Source organism: Ovis canadensis, chromosome 13 (assembly GCF_042477335.2).
Source record: "Ovis canadensis isolate MfBH-ARS-UI-01 breed Bighorn chromosome 13, ARS-UI_OviCan_v2, whole genome shotgun sequence".
Classification (NCBI taxonomy): Eukaryota; Metazoa; Chordata; class Mammalia; order Artiodactyla; family Bovidae; genus Ovis; species Ovis canadensis.
This window is the reverse complement of record NC_091257.1, coordinates 75,799,036-75,818,038: the sequence shown is the minus strand read 5'-3', so window position 1 is coordinate 75,818,038 and position 19,003 is coordinate 75,799,036. Positions and strand designations below refer to the sequence as shown.

The 19,003-nt window shown below is 47.9% G+C and overlaps 1 protein-coding gene across 6 annotated transcripts in view; it reads right to left on the bottom strand.

The window, feature by feature from the left end:
- Nucleotides 1-2,189: 2,189 nt before the first annotated feature.
- The window catches only part of C13H20orf96 (chromosome 13 C20orf96 homolog), a 41,610-nt gene continuing 24,796 nt past the window's right edge, over nt 2,190-19,003 (bottom strand). For 4 of the 6 annotated variants that reach the window (XM_069546887.1, XM_069546889.1, XM_069546890.1 and 1 more), the window contains one exon: nt 16,223-16,551. In XM_069546887.1, the coding sequence (XP_069402988.1) occupies nt 16,491-16,551 (61 nt within the window). In that variant the 3' untranslated portion in view covers nt 16,223-16,490. Of the gene's footprint in view, nt 2,755-16,222; nt 16,954-19,003 lie in introns of those variants that run through there. The other 2 variants (XM_070289256.1, XM_069546888.1) reach the window with 2 other exon arrangements.

The following is a 19,003-nucleotide window of genomic DNA, read 5'->3' as shown; positions in this document are numbered from 1 at the left end:
GGTTAGGCAGATTAATCAAAATAAAGATCAACTAGAGTCCAGGATAGGGGGTCTGGGGGATGTGTGTAGTCTATCTTAGTTCTCAAAGAACTGCACAAAAATATGTATTAGATTATTATGTATATCCCTTGAGGAGGAACTAGGACTCTGTAATTGCTAAATTATTGTCATTACATTTCTTGTTTTCTTGCTTTACCTGTGTTTTCTGCATTCCCTCCTTTCCCTGAATAGTAGATGCCTGTGCCTGCTCTTTGGAACTCAGGAAAGGCTAGGACACTAAAGCTATGTTTTTATAAGAAGCAGGGGATAGAGGGGCTTTGTATCTGAGGGGGCCCCTCAGGGCCCTGCTCAGTTTCAATGAGAGTATTCATATTGAAGGGGTTTCCCAGGTGACTCAGTAGTAAAGAATTTGCCTGCCAAAGCAAGGGATGCAAGAGAAGCCAGTTCTATCCCCAGGTCGGGAAGATTCCCCTGGTGTAGGAAATGGCAACCCACTCCAATATTCCTGCCTGGAAAACTTACATGGACAGAGGAGCCTGGCAGGCTACTATCCACGGGGTCACAAAGAATCAGACGTGACTAAGCACACTTGTATTCATATTGAAACAGGCAAAAAGTAACATTCCTATAGGTAAATCATACTAGATATGTATTTTGTTTCCATAGTTTGTTTTTTTTTTACCGTCAGTTAGGTTGCTTTTGGTTTTCTGCTACTGTGAACAACGTTGAGATAAACCTCTCTGTGTACTTGTTCAATTATTTCATCAGACAGAAGTCCAAGGAACAGAGTCTCTGAGTCAAAACAAATGCATTATTTTTAAGACTTCTGATGCCAAATTGCTCTACAAAAGCAAAACTCCCAGCAACATTTCAAGAGAACACAAGTTTCCCCATACCCTCACCAACACTGCCTAGAGGACAGTTTCCAAGATGGGTGCTCTTTGATCTGTTTCTCTCTCCCTGCTAATAGCCTAGAATACAGGTGCTCAATAAATCAATCCAGGCTATAGTCTATTAGACACTCTGATCTAACCTGTCTGTTCCGGATTTCAGAGACTTCTCCTGGTTCACTGCCCAGGAGCCTGGCATTGTGTAGACCTTATAAAGGCAGTAGCTCCAAGCATATGACAGTAGAGGGCCCTGACCCCACTCAACCACCACCTACTCCCCAGGCTGCCCTTCAGCTATGAAGCTCCTGCTCCTCGTCTTTACAGCCCTGGGATTCCTGGTGACCCCAGGTAAACTGGATGGAGAAGAGTGAAGGGACTAGGGGCCAGGAACACCAGCAGATCTGGTTGCTCTGGTGACAGACAAGCCAGGTTGGAAGTAGGCAGGGCTCAGCCCACTGAGCTCTGACCTGAAGTGGGGGTCTCCCAGCATCCACCACTGGCCCCAATACCCCTTATCCATCCATTGCTTTCTATAACCCTATACCAAAACCAATCCACCCCAATTTTTTCCCATTCTAAAACAAGAGTCAGCCCCAACCTGGTTCAAAATATCTCCCTTTTCCCTTTACATGAGCTCTCTACATCTAAGCTCCTAAAACACTGAGAAGGTGTCTCTCTTCCACATTTGCATCCTCTGAGATCAGACCCAGGTTTGTGCTCAGAGGAGAGACCAAGCCCTGGGGTAAGAAATTCAGGAGCACCTGCCTACACCCAAGAGGGCTGGCAGGGAGAACAGGAGACCTCTTAAGAAGGTAAGTTTACGTAAAATGTCAAACGAGGTGCTCAGCTCAAACCCTGGGGGAAGAAACTGAAGAGCCAGAGAGAAAATTCAGAGAGCCAGGCAATGGGTGTGAAGAACCAGAGGAGACGCCTCTCAGCAGATGCCTGGGCTGTGGGCCCATGGTGGACAGAGCACAGAGACGAAGCCCTCAGGTTTGATGAGAAGGTTGTACTTGGTAATGCAAAATAGCCTGTCATAGCAACCATTATTTTCTCTTTAATGCTTCTGGAGAATGATTCAACTTTTTTTCCCCCACTCTGGGTTGATTGATATTGACAGGTTCATATTCCCTAAGAACAAGTGAGGCAGGAACACCTTTAAAAGGAGATGTGGGGTGCACTGGGACAACCCTGAGGGATGGGATGGGGAGGGAGGTGAGAGGGGGGTTCAGGATGGGGGACACATGTACACCCATGGCTGATTCATGTCAATGTATGGCAAAAAACACTGCAATATTATAAAGTAATTAGCCTCCAATTAAAATAAATTTAATTTAAAAAAAAAAAAAAAAAGGAGATGTGGGATGAGTAAGAACAGCCACAAGTTCCCCTCGGAGTGTTCAAATGCCTCCCTGACAATGAAGACCTGGCTCCCCAGTCCCTTTTTTATTCAGACATTCTGTGGTACCAACTACAGCAAAAATGAGAGGCTTTAGCTGTTGCAAAGATGTAGATGCTGACAAAGACAAAGAGTTCTTCTTCATTCCCAGAGGCCATCCATCAGGGGAAATTCTGTCTCCTCCTGAGTCCTTCTCAAGACTGATATCTCAAGCATACATTTGAGGATAAAAAGTCCCCTTTAGGGACTTCCCTGGCAGTCTAGTGGGGTGAGGGTTCTATTCTTGGTCAGAGTTCAGGATCCCACATGGCCATAGTGGGGGAAAAAAAAGCCCCAACTCCTTGGCAGTCCCTCAATTGTTTCTAACCTTGGATTCTCCATCTTTTCTTCTCCCTTGCAGCCAAAGGAGGCGGGACAATTTGTGGGCGTAAGATCGCGGGACACTGCAAGCTGGAATGCGGCTCCCTGGAAAAAACGGTATTCATGTGTGACAGGTATAAACAGTGTTGTGTCAAAGGCCTCTTCATAGCAAAGCCCATGATGCAACCACCCCCCCAGAAACCTAACAAACCATACAGAAAATACACAGTTGGCTAAACAAAGGACCAATGGGTAAGACAATAGAATCTTCAAGAAGCCGAAGGACTATCATGACTTAAAGCTCCTGTTTTCTCTATCTCTCCATCTTTCACTCAATAAAGAGTTTGGAGTTTGTATCTATCCTACAGGAACAGCTGCTCTGTGGACTCATCCATGGGGTGTGCGTCAGCTTGGGTCTTCCAAGAGCCAATGCCAAGACAGAATAAGACACAAAACCATTTATTAAGGGGGAATACCTGTGACACAAGGCGGTGAGAAGGAGCAGACAGGGAGAGTCCTCATACTACATTACTGGTCTGATACCTGTAAAAGGAAAGATGGACAGACAGGGGACTGGCTAGAATGAGCCTGAGGCTGAAGATTGAAGAAAAGTCTCAGCCAAGACCATCAAGGCCCCAAAAGAAGAACTGCTCCTCAGAGGAGCCCTACCCAGGACAGGGATGGCTAGGCACTGGGTTCAGTCACTGGCTGGGGGCAGCCCCTGGAGAACACAACCTTGGGGAGAATGCTACCACACATCTGGAAATATGGCAGCTGAAGGCTCTCCACCAACTACATCTTCAAGGCAATTCTCCTGACAGGAGATCTGAGTGGGGCACCCCATGCCTGCCACAAAGCATGGGAGGGAAAGGAGCTGAATGTGGATACTTGGCCTCCATGTGGATCGACAGATGAGGTACTCATTTGCATAATGAAATGGACAAAATACATAGATCTGACATTGGTAGCAGTATCTGAAAGCAAGGCAATGATGCTAGTGACTTGAATGTGCCCAGCCATATCATATATATATCATACCAATTCAGTTCAGTCGCTCAGTTGTGTCCAACCCTGCAACCCCATGGACTGCAGCATACCAGGCTTCCCTGTCCACCACCAACTCCCAGAGCATGCTCAAACTCATATCCGTCGAGTCAGTGATAGCCATATCACGTAAAGTTGGCATAATCCTATCAGAAGGCCAAGTGAAAACAAGTACAAAGAAACAAGTCTTTTATTCATTTAAACCAGTTAATGCTACTTCTGGAAATCTATGTCCTTTCTAAAAAATGTTTTAAAAGTTAAAAACCTTAAACCTTGTTCATGTTCTTTGGCTGAGAGACTCTAATTTTAGGAATGACTGTATTCTGAGGAAATAACCAGAATCCGTGTTTAAAAATGATGGATGGTGACTTCCCTGGGGGTCCATTGGTTAAAACTTCATGCTCCCAATGTAGAACTAGATCCCACATGCTGCAACTAAGATCCGGTGCAACCAAATAAATTTAAAATAACAATGTGTGAACAGGCATAATCTCAATTAACAACATGGTTTAAAATAATGAAAAACCGGAAGCTGTCTAAATGCCCAGGGATGAGGGAAATGTGAAGTAAATAGCTATAGATTCATAATGTGGATACTATGCACCTCTTAAAAAGGATAAGTTTAGGGACTTTCCTGGTGGTCCAGTGGTTAAGAATCCCACTTTGCAATGCAGGAAATGCAGGTTTGATCCCTGGTCAGGGAACTAAGATCCCACACACTGTGGGGCAATTACTGAGGCTTCATGAAGCAACTAAGACCTGATGAGCCAAATAAATAAGAAACAATTTTTTTCTTAAAGGATAAGTTTAGAGTTCTCTTCAGTCATAGAGAATAACTTTGGTGTGCTATTAAAGAGCAGTTTAAAAAATCATATGTATAGGTTGATCCCATTTTACAACAAAAACTCAAGCGCACATGCAAACCAGTACCCAAAACAGTGGGATGCTCTCAACAGCTAGTTTTTGCTCCACACCCTCCTCAGAGATGAAATACAGGGTATCCCAAAATAGATTCAGTTCCACAATAATACAGTCATGAGAAATACAAGTTGTACTGAAGATGCCATGGGGAGATGTGGGAGAAATTTTGCATCACCCCTACCCAACAAAATTTCATAACAATTCCCTTTCAAGTTTCTTGGTTTTTTTGTGTTTTTTTTTCAAGTTCTTTTTAGCCACTGACATCTCGGCCCATGGACCCTAGGTCTTGAAGTCACTCTACTTCTCCACTCAGTACCCCCACCTGATCAGATTCTCCCCTTCTTTTGCCATTTTGCCCTCTCTCTGCTTCTCCTAGTCACATCCTTATATTCATAACTAGATCAGCAAACAATAACCTTTCATAGCATTTAATCTTTTTAGAAAATAGCATGCATTATAAATACAGTATCATATAAATGCATTTCTGATAACAAGAGGCCCTAAAGGGATACAAAGATATGGAATTACGAATAGTGTTTTTTATTGATTACTTATATGTATAACTTTTCTACAGTAAACACATTAACAGGAAAAAGTAATATTCTAACAGAGGCACAATAATTATAAAGCATACCACAACTCAAATTGGCCACATGTCCTCCGGTTTTCTACCATTCCCCTACTCTGTCTTAGATTCCTGAGGATGATGAAACGGAGTGCGTGTATGCATGCTAAGTAGCCAGGCTCCTCTGCCAAGGGGATTCTCCAGGCAAGAATCCTGAAATGGGTTGCCATAGTCTCCTCCAGGGTATCCTCCTGACCCAGGGATTGAACCCACCTCTTCTGTGGCTCCTCCATTGCAGGCGGATTCTTTACCACTGAGCCAGGGAAGCCCCCATGAAACGGAGTTATTTACTGCCATATCAATAAACAAGGAGGATGTCATAGCCATCTGCGATTCAGGCTCTCCAAAAGTGAATTTCTGAGCCCAGAGGGCACCCAGGGAGAACAATGCCATCTATCTGGCAGCCATTAGCCATTCCCCATGGTGACTGTAAGCACTGGCCCTAGATAGCTGAGATGCATATGAAAGGAGTGATATCAGCAAGCTTAAATTATTGCATTTTCCCATATGTAGGAAAGCCTTAAAATCTTTAACTTGTTCAGTCACTCAGTCGTGTCTGACTCTGCAATCCCATGGGCTGCAGCACAACAGGCTTCCCTGTCCTTCACTATCTCCTGGCGTTAGCTCAAATTCATGTCTACTGAGTTGGTAATGCCATCCAACCATCCCATCTTCTGTCATCCCCTTCTCCTGCCTTCAATCTTTCCCAGCATCAGTCTTTTCCAGTGAATCAGTTCTTTGCATCAAGTGGCTAAAGTATTGGAACTTCAGCATCAGTCCTTCCAATGGATATTCAGGGTTGATTTTCTTTAGCATTGACTGGTTTGATCTCCTTGCTGTCCGAGGGACTCTCAAGAGTCTTCTCCAGCACCACAGTTCAAAAACAATTCTTCAGCACTCAGCCTTTTTTATTGTCCAGCTCTCACATCCGTGCATGACAACTGGAAAATCCATAGCTTTGACTATATGGACCTTTGTCAGCAAAGTGATGTCTCTGCTTTTGAATACACTGTCTAGGTTTGTCATAACTTTTCTCCCAAGGGGCAAGTGTGTTTTAATTTCATGGCTGCGGACACCATCCACAGTGATTTTGGAGCCCAAGAAAATAAAATCTGCCACTGTTTCCATTTTTTCCTCATCTATTTGCCATGAAGTGATGGGACCAGATGCCATGATCTTAGTTTTATTAATGTTGAGTTTTAAGTCATCTTTTCCACTCTCCTCTTTCACCTTCATCAAGAGGCTCTTTAGTTCCTCTTCACTTTCTACCATTAAAGGGGTATCATCTGCATATCTGAGATTGTTGATATTTCTTCTGGCAATCTTGATTCCAGCTTGTGAGTTATTCAATCCAGCATTTCCGGTGATATACTCTGCCGTTCCCTCCTATCATGCCCTTGTAGTTGGCCACAGGTTCATTTTATTGGGCCTGTACCGCCATCTGCTGGCGATATTCAGTATATACATGCCATGGTCAACACACGGGTTTATTGTGGGGATAATCTGATATTCACCACTGCTCCGGGGCCCCTCTAATTTCCACATGTGCCTTAAACTAGATGCAGATCAAAGTTCACAATGCACTTTACAAGATACACAGAGAAGGGCCTTTAAACAGGAAACTTCTGGAACTTCGCTGATGGTCCAGTGACCAAGACTGTTCCCAATGCAGGGTGCCTGAGTTTGATCCCTGGTCAGGGAATTAGGTCTCTCACATGCCGCAACTAAGACCCAGTGCAGCCAAATAAATAAATAATTTTAACAAACAAACAGGAAACTTCCTGTTGTCCAATTAGCTGGCCCCACTGAGTACCAGAATAGGCTTTTCAAACAACCCCTACTAAAACTTAAAAACAGTGCCTGGTCATCTAATATTTTAGCATCTGGTTCATGCCTGCCCACAATTCTCACCTTGTTAAATTCTCCCCCTTCGGAGACACCCAGCAAAACTCTCAGAAGACACCCCCAATGGTCTGTTCTTGTCGTCAAAGGTGATACCTAGGCTTTTTCCCCTCCCCTGGTTCCTCATACACATCCTCTCTCACTCCTGCCACCTTCCAATACTCGAGGAAAGGATGATGGACAGACAGGAGGGTGGGATTCTTTCATTATGGAGTGCTCCACCTCCCCCCACCCACGGCCCCAAGTATGCTGATTTGGAATCCTAATCAGCTTAAGGCAGAAGCTTTGCCTAAATTCAGGATACAAGGGCCAACTCAAGCCAGTAATAACTATGAACTTCAACAGGAAGAGGAGGTAATTGTACCCAGCCCCGCAGACAATATGGTATGGCTAGTGATTAGGAGGCAGAATAACCTAAAACTGACGCATGTGAAAAACACCCTCAAATAATATGGTCTGGAAACTCCCCACAAGTGGTGTCACTTGGGATGTACTCGTGCTGAGCCCAGGGTGACTGCCCTGGCCCCTGGCCCCTTCCCATGCACCTGACTACAGTTAAGATCTCCAGGGGATCTTCTCAACCCAGGGATTGAACCCAGATCTCCCACATTGCAGGTGGATTCTTTACCGGCTGAGCCACAAGGGAAGCCCAAGACTACTGGAGTGAGTAGTCTATCCGTTCTCCAGCAGATCTTTCTGACCCAGGAATCGAACCGGGGCCTCCTGCATTGCAGGTAGATTCCTTACCAACTGAGCTATCAAGGAAGCCCCCCCCAACCCCCAGTCAAATAGGGACACTAACCTATGGAGTAAATGTTAATGGATCTGCGACCACCCCCACCTCCGCCCAACAAGGCTCTGTCTCAAGGTTGTTCAGAGGCCAATTTCCCATTATAACTACACTCTGGACTCAACTAGGCCCTAATGGCCTCAATTCAGGGTGTCTCCCCTCTTTCACCTGAGCAGATGAGAGGACATTGCCTCTCCACAGGATTTCACCTAAGGTGGCATCACCCCTTCAGAAGACTCCACGGGAGACGGCATTGCCTAGGACACCACCATGAGGTGGGACCCTAATTTCAACCTTGGCACAGAACAGACCCTGCCTCACATGGGCCCCATGCAAGCTCTGTCTTTCCTCTTGTTGGGTTTGCTCACCAGATGACACCCTGGGACCACTGCAGCACTGAGACCGCCCCAGCATTGTTCTCAACCAATCTAGGCGGGTCTCACATCTCTGATGATGGTGAATGGCCCCCAACACACCCCAGCATAAACACATTCAGTTAAGACAAGCAGAATCCAGGCACAACTGGCCACCAGCCCTGCTGCCTCAGATCAGTAGTGAAACTTTGATGCACTGGACCAGTGTATTTAAGCTTTGGCTTCTGCACTTAGCCTCTGAATATGTGTCTGCCTACCCACCCAGAGTAAGCTAATCTCTTCTGTGCAAAATCCTGAATTTTCTGATGGACCCCTCCGTGAACACAGCAGTCCCTAGGCAGAGAGGAAAATGGACGAAACAGACCCACTCGGGCTGACGACTCCCTGCTAGAGAGCTTTACACAACCCTGTTTCATAAATGTACCCCACAAGATCTGAGGGCTTTTAAATGTTTGGAGGCAGAGGTAGATTCTCTAGATCAGGGGCCCCCAACCCCTGGGCAACTGATCCATATTGAATGTGGATGGTGGGGGGGGGGGCGGTATACAGCAGGAGGCAAGTGACAGGCAATTGTATTCATAATCTCTTCAATGCTCACACTACCTCCTGAGTCCGCCTCCTGTAGGATCAGCAGCATTAGAGTCTCATATGTGTGAACTGTGCTTACGAGGGATCTAGGTTGTGTGCTCCTTATGAGCACATAATGCCTGGTGATCTGAGGTGGAGCCGAGGTCATGATGCTAGTGCTGGGGAGCAGCTGCAAAGTAAACGTAATGTGCTTAAATCATCCAGAAACATCATCCGTGGAAAAACCGTCTTCCACGAAACCGAGCTTTCATTCCAAAAAGGCTGGGGACTGTTCTGAATAATCTAGATCAACCCCACCCTTTGAAGAGCAAATCAGTGGCGACCCTCTCCTGGGTGGATGATTTCCAAAAATTAAAAATTTCCACGACTTTTGCCCCTCTACCCTCCATTCTTTGCATGCTATCAAGGACCGCTTGACTGTCAACCGCTGCCCTGCCCCCGCATGGCCTCCCCAAAACTCTCCAGCTTCTCCTCCTTCCCCTTTTCCATTTTTAAGGACTCTGTGATGATACAAGCCTAGAGGATTATTCCCAGGCCTAGAAAGCAGCTGAATTTTGAAATCGCTTGTGACCAGTGACTCCTTTTTTCCTTTCATTTTCTCCCTTTTGAATGAGAAAGTCTGTAACTTTTATCTGTCTACCCCACCACTGCATTTTGTGAGCAAATAACTTGTTTTTTTAGTTTCATGGGTTCACAGATGGGAAGGAATTGTGTCCAGGGATGAATAAAGTCTTTTCAGAGCCCCCCTTTACCTGGTTTAAATGATATTTAGGACTTTTGAACTAATGGGTTTTAGATGAGATGCTTTTCCTTTGAGTTGACGCAATAACAGGATGAGACTTTGGGAAGTGGTGAATGTATACTTTGCCTGTAGGATAGACATGAATCTTTGGGGTAGAAGGAATAATAACCCCCTAAAGTGAAAGTCGCTCAGTCATGTCCGACTCTTTGAGACCCCTTGGACTATATAGTCCATGGAATTCTCTAGGCCAGAATACTAGAGTGGGTAGCCTTTCCCTTCTCCAGGGGATCTTCCCCAACCCAGGGATCAAACCCAAGTCTCCCGCAGAGCAGGCGGATTCTTTGCCAGCTGAGCCAAAAATAGCCCCTTAAAGATGTCCACATACTATCCCCAGAATCTGGGAGTGAGTTATGCTACATAGCAAAGAAGAATTATGATTGCAGATAAAGCTAAGCTTGCCAATGACCTTATAATGGAGAGATTACTCTGCATTATCCTGGTGGGCCTGGTGTCATCATAGAGTCCTTAAAAGTAGAAGAAAGGGCAGAAGAGGAGGCCAGAGTGATGTGATGGGCGAAGGACTCAACCTGCTGTTACTGGTTTTGAAGATGGAGGAAGGACCCACAAGCCAAGGAACACAGGTGGACTCTAGAAACTGGAAGAGGTAAGAAAATAGATTCTCCTCTAGTGCCTCTAGTAAAGAAGACAGCCCTGATGACCCCTAGATGTTACCCTTCTGAGATTTGTGTCAGACTTCGGACCTACAGATAGGTCAGACAATAAATTTGTGGTGCCTTATTTAAGATTGCAACAATCTGTTACAACAGCAACAGAAAACTAATGCCAGGAGCTCAGTCCCTGGCTCTATAGGGAGAAAAGCATGACCGTCTAGTTTACTGTTCAGCACACATCCACTCCCCTTACCCTCCCATGGGTAGGTGAAGGGAGGTGGTTGGGCAGAGATCTACCTCCCTCCCTAAGTCATTTGGGCCCTGGACCTGTGACCTCCTTTGCCCAATGAAATGCTCGAACATTCGAAAGCAGAGGTCTTAAGTGAAGACCTGACTCATTTGCTCCCAGGATCCTCCTTGAGAAAAGCACACCCGAGATCGAGTATCCTGATCCACAGTCTGGAGCCAAACCCAGCTGACCCACAACCTGAAGCAGAGCTGCCCAACCAGCCCAGCTGGGTTCGGCCAAAGTGCAGTCGACCTGAGGCCCTTGAGTAGAGGATAAACTTTCATTGCCGCAGTCCCCTGAGTTCTGCAGGTGCTTCTCATGCAGCCGTGCTAATGGGGACAAAGCTGACTAACAGAGAGTTCTAGACAAGACACACAATCGGTCCTTTTATTGATAAGGGCAGTCCTGGTGTGTATCTGTGTGCACATGTGCACATGAGGATCCACCCATGTGAAGCTCTGAAAAGTGAGAGAACATCCACATAGACCTGTGCACGTATGGGGTCACTCTCTGTCACAACTGGAGGCACCACAGCTGTGTGTGACGCCAGGGAATCCATGTGGTCAGTCATCCTTTCTTGGTTTTCCCCCTCAAAACTCATTCATCCCCTCACTACAAAGAATCTAGCTTCTGGCCAAAACCTTATGCCCGACTTTTTTAAAGTATTTTTTTTGATTGAAGTATAGTTGATTTACAATGTTGTATTAGTATCTGGTGTACAGCCAAGTGAGATATATATATGCATGCATATATATGTGTATGTGTATATATATATATGATATTTATAGATATCAGGTTCTTTTCCATCAAATGTTGCTAGGAGATATTGAATATAGTTCCCTGTACTATAGGGTAGGTCTTTGTCGTTCATCTATTTTTATACAGAGTGTGCATGTGTGCGTGTGTGTGTGTGTGCTGTCGCCTCAGTCGTGTCTGACTCTTTGGGACCCCATGACTGTAGCCCACCAGGCTCCTCTGTCCATGGGATTCTCCAGGCAAGAGTACTGGAGGGAGTTTCCATGCCTCCCTCCAGGGGATGTTCCTGACCCAGGGATCTAACCTACTTTTCTTATGTCTCTAGCATTGGGGGGGTGGGTTTTTTACCACTAGCACCACCAGGGAAAGCCTACAGTGTGTGTGTGTGTGTGTGTTACCACTAGCACCACCAGGGAAAGCCCACAGTGTGTGTGTGTCAGTGTGTGTGTGTGTGTTACCACTAGCACCACCAGGGAAAGCCCACAGTGTGTGTGTGTGTTACCACCAGCACCACCAGGGAAAGCCCACAGTGTGTGTGTGACAGTGTGTGTGTGACAGTGTGTGTGTGTTACCACTAGCACCACCAGGGAAAGCCTACAGAGTGTGTGTGTGTGTGTGTTACCACTAGCACCACCAGGGAAAGCCTACAGAGTGTGTGTGTGTGTGTTACCACTAGCACCACCAGGGAAAGCCTACTGTGTGTGTGTGTGACAGTGTGTGTGTGTGTGTGTGTTACCACTAGCACCACCAGGGAAATCCCACAGTGTGTGTGTGACAGTGTGTGTGTGTGTGTGTTACCACTAGCACCACCAGGGAAAGCCTACTGTGTGTGTGTGTGTGACAGTGTGTGTGTGTGTGTGTTACCACTAGCACCACCAGGGAAATCCCACAGTGTGCGACAGTGTGTGACAGTGTGTGTGTGTGTTACCACTAGCACCACCAGGGAAAGCCTACTGTGTGTGTGACAGTGTGTGTGTGTGTGTTACCACTAGCACCACCAGGGAAATCCCACAGTGTGTGTGTGACAGTGTGTGTGTGTGTGTGTGTTACCACTAGCACCACCAGGGAAAGCCTACTGTGTGTGTGTGTGTGTGACAGTGTGTGTGTGTGTGTTACCACTAGCACCACCAGGGAAATCCCACAGTGTGTGTGTGACAGTGTGTGTGTGTGTGTGTGTTACCACTAGCACCACCAGGGAAAGCCTACTGTGTGTGTGTGTGTGTGACAGTGTGTGTGTGTGTGTTACCACTAGCACCACCAGGGAAAGCCCACAGTGTGTGTGTGACAGTGTGTGTGTGTGTGTGTGTGTTACCACTAGCACCACCAGGGAAAGCCCACAGTGTGTGTGTGTGTGTGTGTGGGTGTGTTACCACTAGCACCACCAGGGAAAGCCCACAGTGTGTGTGTGTGTGTTACCACTAGCACCACCAGGGAAAGCCTACTGTGTGTGTGTGTGTGACAGTGTGTGTGTGTGTGTTACCACTAGCACCACCAGGGAAAGCCCACAGTGTGTATGTGACAGTGTGTGTGTGACAGTGTGTGTGTGTGAGTGTGTTACCACTAGCACCACCAGGGAAAGGCCACAGTGTGTGTGTGTGTGTGTGTGTGTGTTACCACTAGCACCACCAGGGAAAGCCCACAGTGTGTGTGTGTGTGTGTGTTACCACTAGCACCACCAGGGAAAGCCCAGTGTGTGTGTGTGTGTGTGTGTGTTACCACTAGCACCACCAGGGAAAGCCCACAGTGTGTGTGTGTGTGTGTGTTACCACTAGCACCACCAGGGAAAGCCCACAGTGTGTGTGTGTGTGTGTGTGTGTGTTACCACTAGCACCACCAGGGAAAGCCTACAGAGTGTGTGTGTGTGTGTGTACCACTAGCACCACCAGGGAAAGCCTACTGTGTGTGTGTGTGTGACAGTGTGTGTGTGTGTGTGTGTTACCACTAGCACCACCAGGGAAAGCCTACTGTGTGTGTGTGTGACAGTGTGTGTGTGTGTGTGTTACCACTAGCACCACCAGGGAAAGCCCACAGTGTGTGTGTGTGTGTGTGTGTGTTACCACTAATACCACCAGGGAAAGCCTACTGCGTGTGTGTGACAGTGTGTGTGTGTGTGTGTTACCACTAGCACCACCAGGGAAAGCCCACAGTGTGTGTGTGTGTGTGTGTGTGTGTGTGTTACCACTAGCACCACCAGGGAAAGCCTACTGTGTGTGTGACAGTGTGTGTGTGTGTGTGTTACCACTAGCACCACCAGGGAAAGCCCACAGTGTGTGTGTGTGTGTGTGTGTGTATGTTCAGTCACTTCGGTCCTGTCCAACTCTGCGACCTATGGACTGTAGCCCACCAGGCTCCTCTGTCCATGGAGTTTTCCAGGCAAGAATACTGGAGTGGGTTGCCATGCCCTCCTCCAGGGGGTCTTCCCAACCCAGGGACTGAATCCTCGTCTCCTGCACTGCAGGCTGATTCTTTATGCTGAGCCACCATGGAAGCCCCATAGAGAAGTGTATACCTGTAACTTCTCAGGCACAACCACAGGCTGTTACAAAGGCTCTCCCCAGCAGGCCTGGTGAGGAAGTCTGCCTGCCCCCCACACACCAGCGTGGTGCCCCTGCAGTGCACACAGTCTCTGAGGGGTCACAGCCAAGAACTCAAGCCCCTGGCCCATCCTACATTCTTAGCCCAGCTTCCTTCAGAGACCTTCAGCAAGGGAGGGGGTAGCCTTTGCCCAAGGCCCTCCTCAGGTGCCTCCCCCTTATCAGGGGTAGAGGAGAAACCTTGAAGACACCTGTCTCCACTCTGACTCAGGACTCAGGACCTTCCTGCTCCTAGCCCTCCCTACACTCCCTTCCCCACTCCACCCAACCCCACCCCAATCCCCAGCTCCAGCCCCCAGGTTCACAGGCCCCCAGCAGTGAGAACACCCTGGTACTGACCACCCCACCCAATGGCGCCATTCATCCCAAGCAGAAAACTCAAGGGAGCGATGCCAGAGCTTCTCCAGTTTAGCAGCCTCTTCCTTATGCTACAGAAGTGAGCAACTGAAGCTGGACTGTTACTTTCATTTGGACCCTTTTTTTTGGCTGTGCTGGGTCTTCACTGCTGCACACGAGCTTCTCACTGTGGTGGCTTCTCGTGTTGTGAAGCATGGGGCTCTAGGCATGCGGGCTTCAGTAGCTGCGGCTGACCGGCTTAGTCTCCCCCCCCCAGCATATGGGATCTTCCCAGACCAGGGATCGAACCTGTGTCCACTGCACTGGCAGGATTCTTAACCACTAGACCACCAGGGAAGTCCTGGACTTAATTGGCTCCTATGACTCCTGGTGGCTCTGCTCTCTCCAGCCCGGCTGAGCTCCTGACAGTGCACTGATTAAAAGTGAACTGCCTCTACCACTTTCAGCCTGGTGACCTCGAAAAAGTCACTGAACAGCTTTATGCTTTGGGTTCTTCCTCTGTAGAAATGAAAATGCTCACAATACCCACCTTCTAGGGTTGTTCTTGTGACGATATGATAAGCTGACAGATGTAAGAAGTTCCAGCTAAGCATTTGCTATGATGATGTTCAACACTGTCCATTTCTGTTTGGAGATCCATGAGCTTCTGGGGGCGCCTGTTGGCTTAGCCTGGGTCATGTGCCCAGCCCGTCCACGCCTTCCCCTGCTCCAGGGGTCTAGACTAAACTAGCAGGTGTTCACCTCCTAGGCTGATTCCTGGTGGGCTTGTGATCTGATCCAGTCATAGTGAATCTTAAAGACATTGGCTGAAAATTCTGGGATACAGACACTCTTTTTCTAGCAGGACATGAACAAAGAATCATAACCCCCTAGGAGATGCTGGCAGCCATTCTGGGACCATAAGGAATGCCGACCTCAGCAAGGGGAAACAGGTAGAAAATAAAGCAGAAAAAAGGAAACCAGGTCCTTGGTGTCATCACTTGATTTCTGGTTAAAGCCTCACCTCATCTAGAAATATGTACCTGAGCCCTTCACTGTTTAGGCCAATTTGACTTGGGTGTTCTGTCGCCTGTAACCCCAAATCTCCCAACACAGAGTGGATCTGTGAGTAGTCAGAGGCTCTTGGGCGTAGGAGGTAGACTAGGTCCCCAGGGAGGCCAACTCTGAGACAGCGCAGGGTACAAGCTTTGATTACTGCATGTCCTGGGGATCAGCTGAGGGAGAGAAGAGAGGGCTAGGCAGGGCTGGGAAGACAAGAAGTTGAGCTACAGTGCAGACCCAGGGGCAGTTTCCGCCAACCCTCCAGGGAGCTGTGGAGCCAGAGGCGCCTTTGGTGTTTGCACATTGAGCATCATCAGAAGTGGGAAGGGGCCGGGGCTCTCTCCACCTCACACAAACACTGATGCGACTGGCAGCTGGAGGATACCTGCCAATGCCCCTCCCAGTAACCCCGGCAACAAGCCCTTGCTTGAAGGGGGTCCAAGCATCACCTCTCTAAGTCCACCTTGGAAGCCCATGTGATGGGGAATGGTGCCCTACTGGGCACCCGAGGGTGAGTTGGTGTTCATGTCCACGTACAGTGAGAATACAGGCGGTGGACAGACAGACAACTGGACTGTAAGAGAGATGGACAGCAGCAGTGAAGATTCAACAAGTTCCCAGGGGTATCAAACTCCAGGCATCCCCCCTCTACCTGGGCACTGGTCTCAAAAGATCTGGGCACAAATCAGGGGGGAAACTGGGCTCCCACTGCACCAGGGAGGGGGCGGCTGGAGCCACAGAACCATGGAGCCTCAGACAGGGGATCCCTCCAGCACTTGTTGAGAAGTTCTGAGCCCCAGATGCAGGCAGCACAGTTATCCACCTCTTAAGACAAAATCTATTCCTACCATGCCTTAGGAAGCCCCAGGCACTGGCAAAGACCAGGGAAAGCCCAACTTTATTGGTAAAAAGGACTCACCTAGGAATTCCTACCTGGCCCAAGTAGCAGCTCTGAAAGAATGTGGGGCAGGAGAGGAAAGAAGAAAGGAAGGGAGAGAGGGAAAGAAAGGGGGGAAAGAGGGAGGGAGTGTGGAGGGAAGGAACTGCAGACCAGCACCTGAATGGGGACGTGGCCTTAGGGGAGAACTCAAGGCTCCGGGGAGGAGGAAGAGACCGGGGAAGGAGGGTTGGCCCCCAGCCCCGCCATCTAGAAGGGCAGCGGCTCTTCCCCAGGGATGTTGAGGACGACGTCCATGTCGGGGGTGCACCTGTAGGGAAGAGCAAAGCGGGGGTGTAAGAGGCCAGGCACTAGAGCTGCAGGTAGGGGAGCATGGCCTCAGGGGAACCCTGCTCTTTAGAACGCTTGTACTGGGGAGCCCCATTCCAAAACAACCTGTGCGCGCACACACACGCACTCAAAATGAAACAGGAATTGGTTTGGCAGGACTCGTGTTCCGCTACAGAGGTCTGAGGTGAACAGGAAGCAGGAGCTCAGCTCTCAAGCGCTGGGGCCCTTCAGGATGAGCGCTCCCTCTGGAGTCAGAATGACGGTTTTGGAAGCCTGGCTCTGTGTCGCCTCAAACACTGCTTTTCCTCTCTGAGCCTCCAGCCTTCACTGGGGACAGACCCCAGGCAAGCCTCTGTTTCCTCACCTGGCAAATGGGGAGGGTCTGGAAGAAATGAAGATGAAGACGATATGGCCAAAACATAACAAATTCTAAATCTAGATGGGTAACTGGGTACTCCTCATAGTATTCTCTCAATTGTTCTATACATTGGAAATCGCTCAAAATTTAAAAAAAAAAAAAAAAGCATCTCTGCGCTGTTGTTCAGTCACTCAGTCATAGTTCAAAAGTGTCAATTCTTCGGCACTCAGCCCTCTTTAAGGTCCAACTCTCACATCCATACATGACTACTGGAAAAACCATAGCTTTCACTATATGAACCTTTGTCGGCAAAGTGATATCTCTGCTTTTGAATATGCTGTCTAGGTTTGTCATAGCTTTTCTTCCAGGGAGCAAGCATCTTTTAATTTCATGGCTGTAGTCACTGTCTGCAGTGATTCTGGAGCCCAAGAAGATAAAATGTCACTGTTTTCCTTGTTTCCCCATCTATTTGCCAAGAAGTGATGGGACTGGATGCCATGATCTTTATTTTCTGAATGCTGAGTTTTAAGCCAGCTTTTTTACTCTCCTCTTTCACCTTCATCAAGAGGCTCTTTAGGTCCTCTTTACTTCCTGCCATAAGGGTGGTGTCATCTACCTATCTGAGGTTATTCCAGCTTGTACTGGCATTGCCAAAATTTCCATTTCCAGCCAAAGTCTGTCTTCTGAGATCTACACTTATACCCTCAGCTCCCTACCTGTTAGCTCCATGCTCAGGTCTCCATAACTTAGACTCAGTGTCCAAATCAACTGCTGATTGAGCTACATATGCATCCTTCACCCCTAGTCCCAGTCTTCCCTCTCTCTGGGTTTGGTACCACTACCCACCCTGTTACAAAAGCTAGGAACCCAAGGGTCATTCTTGACACCTCCCTGTACTGTGCTTCCCATATCCAAATATCACCAAGTCCTACAGATTTACCTTCTTAAATATTTCTCCACTCCGTCCATCTCTCTTCTCTCTTCTGCCACCCATCTTAGCCAAGTCACTCCCAACCACCCCCTCCACACACAACCGCCATCACCACCAACTGGACTCCCAACACGGCCTCTCCAATATCTTCTCCATATTCTTTTCAAAGTGTCTTTTCTTGGAATGCAAATCTGATGTCATCACTGAGCTTGAAAAGTCTTTACTTAGGCCTTCCCTGGTGGCCCAGTGGTTAAGACTCCACACATCCACTGCAGGGAGCACAGGTTTGATCCCTGGTTGGAGAACTAAGATCCTGTATGCCAAGTAGTATGGGCAAAAAAAAAAAGTTCTTTGCTTTCAGGATCAAATATCTTTGGTCTACAGGGCCCTGCATGGAAGGGTGGGCCTGTCATTACTCTCCCCATCACTCTGCAGTCCAACCTCACTCAGCTCCCCATAAACACCAACTGCCCTCCTACCACACATCTACAGCCTCACTGCTCAGCCTGTGGTCCAGGGATTGGCACCTCAGCATCTCCCAGGAGCTTCTTAGAAATGTAGACTCTTGAGCCCCATTCCAGACCTACTGATTCAAAATCTGCTTTTCAACAAAATCTCCAGGTGATTCCAGTGCATGTTTTGGATGGAAAAGTTCTACTTAGCAGCGTGCCATTCCCACATTCTAGGAGGAGACAGCTTCTTCCCACTCCTGGCGTCTCCCTGCCCATGGAAGGGCATCAGTGGGCATACTGTCATCAATGGGCATACATCATCAGTGGGCATACTGCTCCTGGCTTCTCTCCATCTCTTTACTCACTCTGCCCGGGAAGGAGGTATAACAACCAGAACAGAGTCTAGAGAAAGGAATGGGACCTGGGTAGCCCTGCCCCATTCTCTCTCAGTAATGAGCAGCCTGCAAGGACTATAGTCTCCTTTGCTTCCATGCAGCTGACCACGGAACTCCATTTGCCTAATTCTGGGTTAGTATTCAGAAGCAAACATGCCTGGAGATATAAGCTACATTCTCTAAAATCAGCTCTATCAGATAAAAGTGAGAGTCTGGCCCATGTCACCCTTGCCCCTTTCATTCTTATTTCAGTGTGTCCAGAGCTCAGGTAGGGACAATGGAGCCTACTTAGCACA